We start from the raw sequence: 10,314 nt of genomic DNA, 5'->3' as shown, positions 1-10,314 counted from the left end.
TCAATCCTTTCCCTTATATATGAAGGTAAACTGCTCACAAACCTTTGGACCTTGGCTTTCTCCTCCTTGATGTAAGGTACGTAACGTAGCAGCGAGGTGAAACGGTTAATGAACTCGTCCATGGTCTACTGTCCTAGTCTTAGGTCATGAAATTCCCTGGCTTTTTCATCATAGAAGCGCTCAGTCAGGTACCTTTCCTTAAAATATTTCTGGAACTTTTCCCATGTAATGGTCCGTTCGCTGACCCCCTTGACAATCTTGATTTCCTCCCACCACAAGGTTGCTTTACCTTGTAACTGGAAGATTGCCAATCTTGCCTTCAGATTGTGGTCATACTCATACAACTGAAAGTACTTATTCATATTGATCAACCAGGCTTCTGCAGCTTCCTCCTGTTCACCATCGAAATGTGGGGGTTTAATCTTTCAGAATTCTCCCTGCAGTTCCATTTTCTGACGTTTTGAAGTTTGCTGCTGAGGTGCATTATCAGAGTGATCTTCCTTGTCTTCAGAGTTTTCTGGTTCCATTTGATAGTCTTGCTCTTCTGTCGCCCTCTGCTGTTCTGCACTGGTGTTAGACAGGGGTGGGTTCTGCCTGTCCGACAGACTCTTCAGAATCTTTTCCTGTTCGACTGTTAAACGTGCGTTGTCCTCTCGCAACCGCGCCATCTCATTCTTCAACTCCTGGACAGTTTCCAGGATTGCAAGGTTGGTACTCCGTGATTCTGCACCCAATTGCACCCACAGCTCTGCATTCTCTCGAGGGTTACTGCCGGGTCCCTGCATTTTGTCTCTTTTCTGGTTTAGCTGCTAGCTGTTGCAATTCTGGTTCATTCCAAATAAACAGAACACAGTTAAGCACATTGTTAGCTTGCATATGTTTGCTTGGTGTACCCTTCTGCATACTGAAATATGTTCTTGCTGAGGCCACAGTGTCAAAACTGAGCTCTGATACCAATTTGTCACACCTCTATTATTATATACATAAAAAAAAAAAATTCTTGTCATATGTTAAACCCATCTTAGCATTATACACATCATGTTTTATCATATATTATATTCACCTTGGCATTAACACGTTATGGTTTCGGCCTTTACAACTGCACTTTGTAATTGAAATTCGTATGCATTCAACCATCATATGTTATCAAGGAATAGTCAACTATATTTGTCATGTTTTAATACTCACACACTATGTATAGTGGTCGGCTACATTCGTTATGTTTCCAATGCTCATGCACCATGTGTAAAGGTATGTCTACCCGCGGAGTTTATATAGATGTAGACTTATGAGATAGGGTCTTGCCACGGCTTTTATCAACGGATACTTGCATTAACACTTGTATTAACATGACATGGCCTATGATGGTCCGGTCACAGTGCTCACAACCACCGCTGCACTTTCGTCTTTAAGACAACAGTCCGGAGAGGGTTATGTGGCGGTCTCTCGCTTCTCCAGCCATGTGACACCTTGGGCGTGGGGATCTCGGTATTGACGATCTCCATTTCCACCTTAACTCCATGGTCCAGATCTAATCCTGCAATCCAACGGTTGTTATGTGGTAAAGGGTTTAAGGGAATACTTATACCCCCTCCTACGCTTCCGACTTCATTTACCTGCTCACTTCTACTCGGCTCCGGCTCTGTATACCCGCCTGGGGTCTCTTCTACCGGCAACACCACTCTGCTCAGCGAATGTTCAGAAGTTATTCAAACCCGTCCTCTGACCTTTACAGGTATGAATCTCAGCCTTTAGTTGTATTGGGTTAAACAATTTACTATGTCCTCTTAATTTCGCAGAGAATATCAGATTGTTTTCATTAACGCTTGGTCTTCTGCTGTTATGGTTTCAGTCGGCGCACGCATGCTCTTCCATGGAGCAAAGCTGGCCTCATACGACGGCTCAACCTTCAGGGTTACAGGTAGTGAATCTCGACACAGTTGTTTGTTCTTCAATCTCAGAAATCCTTAGATTTTAAGTCATGGTATTCGGTATTGCAGGCCTCCGCACCAACGCGGGCCTTCTTGTGTTATTTGCCGAGGTACTCTCTGTCGAGAACCCTCATGGTTGCCTCCTCATGTCCTTAGGTTATTTGACAGCGCACTGTGGATAACTGATTGTTTCCAAAGGCTTTTGTTCTGCTCCGATGTTCATGATTTATATTTTGTTACAGAGCTATGCCTTCCAGCAAGACTTATCTGAGTTAATAGATGCATATATTTGTTATAATTTCTAGTTGCGGGTTGAGCCTCCGCGCTCAAACCCTGCAACCGATTCACTGTAGCTTATACTTGCCATGAATCTAATTTCTTTCATTCCAGGGTTACCTCCCTATGTTATTCGTATTTGCACTTGTGGCTGAGGAGATAGCCAAGTTATTCCTCGGGTTATGTATAGACAGAGTATTGAACTTATATAATCTCATAGCAATGTTGTTTTGTTAATAGATGTTACTCTGTTCTCGGTTTGATTAATATCATTGTTGATCATAGGGTTTACCTGTTACAGCTGGGGTTACATGTTTCAAAGAACAGCGACCCCTTATTATTCTTATGCTACCTGAATTTACAGTCTTCTCTGTGTAGTCATGGTTTGGTACCGGTTACATCACATGCATCCCGATATTGTCGTTTTACTGTTCTTTCACTCTCCAAAGAATTTTACGCATAGTTTTTATGGTTATTCCGTGTTTGACCCATTTGGTTGCATTCACAGATCTGCATATGGTTTAGTAATCTTTTCGAAGTTATACGGAATAGTTATCTACATGACTGTATTCCTTTGGTTATAATCTCATGTACAGATGTATATACTACTTGCATCTTTATCACAGATATATATATACATGGAATGTAAATGCAACAGAATGCCCTTACATATTTGCATACACGGGACTTATAAGGAATATGTGTTTTTTTTTTGTATTTAATTACGAACTATCTACTTACTGCTATTCGCTAATGTTTTCACCTCTGTTCACAGCCAAAGGATATTGGCATAATCCTGCTTCTGTTATACAGTTTTATCGATACCTTCTAGTTATTTAAACATCTGCATGTTCTTTTCACGACATGCTCTTATTCAGTGTTAGTAGGGTTTTGAGATTCTTTTATCGATGATATCAATCATTTATCGACGGACCTGGTTTTCAGAGGTTCTAACCCTCGTATTCGGTCAATTTATCTTTGTAAGGTTTTAGTTCCTTTCAAGCAATTAGTATTATGTTTACTGTTAACAGAGTTCCGTATTCAACCCGTGAGGGTATTTCGACTCTGTCAACTAATACCGAACCTTGATAATTTATTTCCTGTTCTATTACCCTAATGTATTGGATATTCTGCAGTGGCTCTCTTTTGCTAATGACATACTACCATACAGACGAGAACCGCATCTGCATAATCATATTTAAGCTACAGCTTCTAAGGAAATATAATGTCTATTTCCTATTTGATTCTCTTAGTAATTAATGCATGTACATTTACTGTTCAGTGGCTTTACAGTTTTGAGACTGTACCTGGTTCGCCCGAATTGGGAATGGTTCTCAAACAAATAAGTCACCTGAACTTTAGTTCTGCTCGTCCACCCAGCCATGAGACCCATCACTCAGATGGAATTCTCCCCCCGAGCCATCCTGCAGGCCTTCAGCCCTCAACAGGTTTTGTGCACCTCTGTGCCAGGTTATCTAATCCTCATCAGACTTAACCCCTTCATTCTTTCTTTTCTCTTCTTGTTCTTGGAAAATATTTTCTTTCTCTTCTGTCTGTCTCTACAGCACAGAAACCCCTCAGCCAGGACTTTTCCTGCTTTAGAGGGTAGTTCCATCAGTTATCACAACTGATCATTTTCTTTAAATTTCACCTCTTAGAGGCTGCCAGCAATTCCAAGAAATATTTAAATTACTTAATTAAAATAGTTTGTCACAGTTTTGTTAAAACATAACAACAACTGATTACTGTCTTTTACCATAGTAAACTTTTCAAATTTACATGTCCTGGGGTTATTACATAGTCGCTATTATGTTACCACCCTGTAATTTGAAGGTTGTCAGAAAAATTACAAGAATATAACATCAAAGCAACTTCGGGATGGAAATCTAGCCCTTCCTATCCTAGAGAGGGCTCTCTCTATAAAATTTACCTTTGTTGCTTGAAAATATTAGACTAGCTATGGTTGTACATGGGTTTTGGAAGATTGATTGGCAACTTCGGGATGGAAATCTAGCCCTTCCTATCATAGAGAGGGCTCTCTCTGTAGAATTTACCTTTGTTGCTTGAAAATATTAGACTAGTTATGGTTGTACATGGGTTTTGGAATACTGATTGTATTCAATTTAATCAGCATCTATTGGGCAATGGAGTCAAAAGGTAAACTGGATGGTTGCATCAATTTTTAGAAGAGTAAACTTAGGGCAAGTTAGGAATATTAACTAGATCTTTCATAATAATAAGTGGATGATGGAAGCCCCACGGGGGTATGTGAGTTACTAGTCACAATGGACTGAAGTTCGTTAGAAAGGAGGGCTCCATACTGAAGGTCATGAGTTCAAATCCCCCAGACTTACCTTGGAGTTGTATAGAGGGGCTAGCGTAGTTCCCAGTGGTTATAGATGTAGCGGTCAGAATTGACCCCATGTAACACTAGTCGCGAGGCTACCCCTGTTGCCAATTCAATTGTAATAAAAAAAGTGGATGATGGAAAAACAATGAAAACCTTTAGCATAATTAAAGAGAAATTAAAACTTCTTTAGTGTGGCGTTCAGTCAATGAGGCAGAACTAAAAAAAAGTCAAGAATTCTTTAGTGAGGCCTTCAGTAGAAAACATACAAATTGCAAAAGAAACCACGATAATGTACTCAAAAGTAAATCATATTCATTTTTCAATTTGGAATTTAGCTGATTACAATGAAGAGATTACATTGAAACACTTTAACATAAGAAAAACATCACCAATATTTAAGCCAAAACAATCCTATGAATCGTCTCCTTAGTATTGGTGCTCGCTTTAAAAAAACTTATAATTCTCCAATAGATCACTAATGTTTCTAATCTCAAATAAAAGCATAAGTATTTAGAAAAAATTTACAAATTGTTTACAATAAATGTTGTTTGTAACAAACAAGACATTTTAATACTATAAATGAACTAAAAAGCTCTAACTACTACAAATTAATAGTTCTGCTGGAATGTGTTGTGCAAATGTTGTTGTTGTGGAAGTGTGTGTAGGATGTGCACTCAAATTTGTGGCTATAGTGGCAGTTGAACTAGTAGATGCAGATCTATCTCTCTTTCTCTTATTAATTCACTCAACTGCTTGTTGATCCTCTCAGTTGATAATCTGAGACTTCCACCATTGATGGTTGATCCTGTGACTGCCCTGCTGTTTTATCATCCATTAGTGTCACAAAATATTTTGGAAAATATGTAATAGTATATATATTTGAATAATGTTTCCAAGATATTTTAAATGAAATTTATAATTAAATTTCAACAAAACCATCTGTTGTTTCCAATCTGTGGTTTTTTTTCTCTTTCTATGAATTCACAAAACCAAAACCATGTGTAGTTTTGTTTCTATTACTCCCTCCTCTAAATACATTTTATCCGTATGTAAATTCCTTTTACCCTTGTAGTATACCTGGATGGTTTTGCAAAACCATGGTTTGATTTGTATGCTTGGAAGAGTATTCTCACTTTACTCTTTTACATTCACCTACAACATGATTTTACACATGTAAATTGATTTCACCATGCCTGTAAATTGATTTCACCTTAATCTTATATCATGAAATGCATTTACATGATTTCTATCATTTCTCTCATGTACATTAATTTCATGTGAAATTTTCACTTTTATTTTCTCTGATAAATTCATGGAATCCATGAATTTTATTTCATGTGTCACTGTAAAACCATTTTACCTTTGGATTTAATTCCACAAACTTAGTCTCATATTCCGTGTAGCTATATAATTTTACATCAAGTATGATTTTACCCGTAGCTCTAAAATGTTATTACATTCTCATATCTCTGTATTTCACTTGGAATTAATCCACTCTATATTCCCGTAACATTTATAAGATTCAAAACCACCACTTTAAATTGGTAGGTGGTTTTATTTTAGAGGAGATGATATAACATGGGGTTGCCACGTAGAAAAAAGGTGGGTGAGAGAAACAACTAATCTCGCATGCTTTGGGGATGTTAAGTGTTGGATGAGCTGAGCGTGCGATATGGAATTTTAACCGTTCATTTATTTTTATGAATCTCGAGGGAAATAAAAATGAAGGGGGTTTAATTCTTAGTGTGGGTCGGTCACTGGTTGACTTTGTAGCGGGAAGAGGTACAAAAAAGGCGTGGTTGACTTTCAGGGGGAAGAGGTAGTATAAACTTGCAGGGAGACATTAATATAAAGTCCAAAACTTTATATTAATAGGGTTTTGTGAATTGAGGAGTAAAAATATAGATTATATATATATTTACTATATGGGATTTATTCCACATTCATAAGGGAACATTTTTCATGATGGTTTATATAAGCCCATAGACACATTGTGTTTCGACAAAATAAGCCCAAGGCTACCCACTTGTGTTTGGTATTAGGTGTGATAGGCTTATGTATTGCGAATGAAGGTCACATGGAGATGGAGCAGGAGTTAAGCTTTCGGTCTTACTTTTTATGCAAATTTCTATAAAATCCAAGGCTTTAAAACCAGAAACTCTGCAATATATAACCTTTTTGTCACAGAAACCCATTCTTAATGATTTTAAAGGAGGTATTCAGCTTATTCTGGGGTAATATTCAGATGAATTAACAAGGAAAGTGGGTGATAAAGCAATAAGATGAGTAAAGGATGATGAAACATGGAGAGGAAGCGGGGAAAGTCAGCAAGCCAAAATCTTCATAATGAGAACAACAAATAATATTTGAATCATCAGATTTACTATAATTATAGGATGCTAACATCGGCTCCAGCTTGGGGATGGAATTTTCTCTGGAGGTGCCAGGAACTGTAGATGTCTATGTTTATAAAACAGTTCCTTCTCCATTTGGTTGTTCCCAAATCTTCAACTTGTTCTGCCAATTCTCAAACTACAACTAAAAGCACTCTGCATACTGAACATTGAACTACACACTGAACTGACAGTTGAGAAGAAAACTGAACTTGAAACTAAAAAAAAGTCTCAGAGTCCTGAGCTTATTTTTACCCTGTTACCTACCCTATATTGTTGAAAATTAGGTTGACTTAAATAATACAGAAATGCCAATGAATCCAGTTAAGAATCCGCAAAACCAAATGGACTGCTTGATTGATTGTCAATAAACTTAGAAGTATAATTCGATCATGTGCCCACATAATCGAAGTTGTGATATATAATGGAAACTACTGATGTATTTGGTCCTTATAGAGAAAACATGTTTGGAAACTTAAGCTGAAAAGATCCTCCATGTAATATAATATAGGATCAACAAAAGGAAAATATGATATTTTCTTCTAAACCTTCGATGACTAGTTGATCAGCGGTACTAGGATCTTGCTACAAATTTTCAATGAGTGCCCCACTACTTGGCCATTCTTCCATTCATCCCTTATTTCATTTATCCAATCTGGTTGGATAATAGAAATGGCACAAAGAAATGCTTCCACATCCTCATCCTTTCTTTAGAGTGCATCTGCAACAACAATTTTCTGCCCTTTTTTTGTAGATGATTTAAAAGACATAACCAAACATCTTTGTGACCTATTTTTGTTGCTCTTCTAAAGATAATATTTGTTATAAAAAGTATTTAAGACTATCATGATCCATTTTTACATTAAAGTGCCTTCCCATCTAGTAAGGTTGTCATTACTTAAGTGCATGTAGTAATGCTAACATTTCCTTCTCATAAATAGCTTTGTGTAAATACTTTGCCTTGATTAGACGAATTTGAAAAGAAATGGTTCTTCCTTCTTGCATTAAAACAACACCAATTCCATTGTTGGAAATAATACTAAGAGGGGGGGTGAATCAGTATTATCTAATCAATAATACTTTTTCATTTTCATACTCAGATTCATATATGCTACTTCAGTTAAGTATACCCACGTATATACGCGACTGTGTCTATTGCAACTAGCGTATAACCATTAAACTCATGATTCAGTTATGTGATCTTCAATGGATGCATCAGAACATTATTAGCCATACTAACAGTCAACAGTAGCAGTAAAACAGATATATCAACACACATAAGCAACACACATGAACACCATGATATAAGGTGGAAACCCAATGTGGGTGAAAACCACCTGCTGTAATTCGTTTCTATCTTCCTTTATTAAGAAACTTCTTTTACAATGTACTAGTGTAGTCCTTTACCAGCAGGCAGGCTACAACATGTAGAAGGCTACAACATTCTCTCGTTCTCTAGACTCTCCTGGAAGGGAGCTCCAACCCCCTTTGCTCTTGTACTAGCTAAGATACTAGTACGTAGGTGCCGACCTACAAACTTCTCTCCTCCAGGTACCATGTTTCATACATTTTCAGACTGGACCCATAACTATCATTGAAGCTCAAAACAATCACTACTAGCATCATCAATTTCTGAATAACTGAAACAGTGAAACCCTGTCAACAACACAGTCACCAGAACACAGAGCAGACATAAAACTCTGCAAAATCACTCAAACCCAGCTGCAACTTCAAACATCAAACTTCAAAATGTATACGCTATTACAATGAATCAAACCCACGTACATATCTAAAAATATTTTCTTATAACTTTGCAACTGTACCAAACATCAGTCATACTCATAACATTTATATTACATGTGTCAGTATGCAGATCTAGAATAAGCATAATCAACCATATAAAGATAGTTTATTTCAAACCATTTGATCCCGATCTCTCCTTAGATCTTGTTCTCCATCAACTGGTGAGATCCCTCCTTAGTAATGCATCATCAACCCATAACCTACATACTGGATCTCATACCTCATCAAATATCCAAGACTCTCTGAATAGACTTGCCTAATGATCTTCCTCTCCTTTTATAGTCTTAGCCCTTGCTCAATACCACGGACCAAAACCATAATAAAACAATACCATCGACCCAATACTTGGGATCAACACTTATGGGTGCAACACCACAGACCAAAACCATAGGTCTAAATACCACGGACCCAAAAATAAGCTTTCTGACATGTACGTGCTTTTCTGTGCATGAAACTGCGTGTATACCCTACTTGGTATATAGCGAACCTGCGTATATGTGACTTGGTATATAGTGAACCTGCATGTATACCCTACTTGGTATATAGCGAACCTGCATATACGCAACTTGGTATATAGTGAACCTACGTGTATACCGTACATGGTATATAGTGAACCTGCGTATATACTCTTCTTTCTTCATTCTTTGTAGTCTGATCATCAATTCCTTGCTACTGATCTCCTGCACTATGATCTACCATCTGTGTGAGTTGCCATCAAGGACAACACTTGTCTCATAATGTCAACAATCTCCCCCTTTGGACTTGATGGCAAAGCTAACTTGTCATACTTAGAACTTGATCTTCTTATTCCTTTGAGTTGTCCTGCATCCCATGCATTTAGTAAGATATGTAGATTCATCTAGTTATATGTAAGTGAGATGTTCTTCTATGAGAGGGATGCCATCAAGTACAACACATGCATCACAATGCCAACAATATCCCCCTTTGGAATTGATGGCAACAACACCAAATCACTCTCCCCCTTTGAAATCAAGGGCAAACGGCGGACCAAGATATTCTCTTTCCTTGATAAAAATTCTGTTGTCCATACTCCCTCTGAGTACCTACTGAAATCTCTGAATGAGCTCCCCCTTTGTATATGCCAGGGTGTACCAATCTGTCCATGCTCCCCCTGATTCCATGCTGAATCTCTACTCTGTTGAAGTGTGCTAATCATGCTCCCCCTGACTGTAGGCAAGATCTGCAAAAGATGTTCTTCAAGAAGAACCATGACTTAAGCATCATAAAATACCTTCCTATCACCAAAAGACTCAATACATACATCCATCACCCAACCAGGCGGGGATACATCAGAAATTTACATATGACAACCAATATCATTACATGTTCATCCCAGGCATAGTGGGGAAACCAAAATAGGCCATTACATGACCTTGACACCATACATGACTGAAATATTTCATCATCCTTCTTATGCAAAGAGGGGTTACAAATTACATTATGTGACTCGAAGATATTTTATCAAATGAATACAATAGATCAAGACACACTATTACATCATGAGTCTTGATATGACGTTTTCATGAGACCGGCCATCTAA

At 37.7% G+C, this 10,314-nt stretch overlaps 1 protein-coding gene across 1 annotated transcript; it reads left to right on the top strand.

Annotated features, from left to right (window-relative positions):
- The first annotated feature begins 1,354 nt into the window (after positions 1-1,354).
- On the top strand, positions 1,355-2,425 carry LOC149224108 (uncharacterized). Its single transcript, XM_089388088.1, has 4 exons — positions 1,355-1,488; positions 1,530-1,735; positions 1,853-1,921; positions 2,001-2,425. The coding sequence occupies exons 1-4, from the start codon at positions 1,355-1,357 to the stop codon at positions 2,111-2,113; spliced, it is 522 nt and encodes a 173-aa protein (XP_089244214.1). The 3' UTR covers positions 2,114-2,425.
- Positions 2,426-10,314: the final 7,889 nt, after the last annotated feature.

The sequence above is a fragment of the Pinus tabuliformis genome, chromosome Q, assembly GCF_031772625.1.
Source record: "Pinus tabuliformis cultivar Carrire ecotype Pingquan chromosome Q, CPIR1, whole genome shotgun sequence".
Taxonomy (NCBI): domain Eukaryota; kingdom Viridiplantae; phylum Streptophyta; class Pinopsida; order Pinales; family Pinaceae; genus Pinus; species Pinus tabuliformis.
This window is presented reverse-complemented; position numbering and strand designations above follow the sequence as displayed.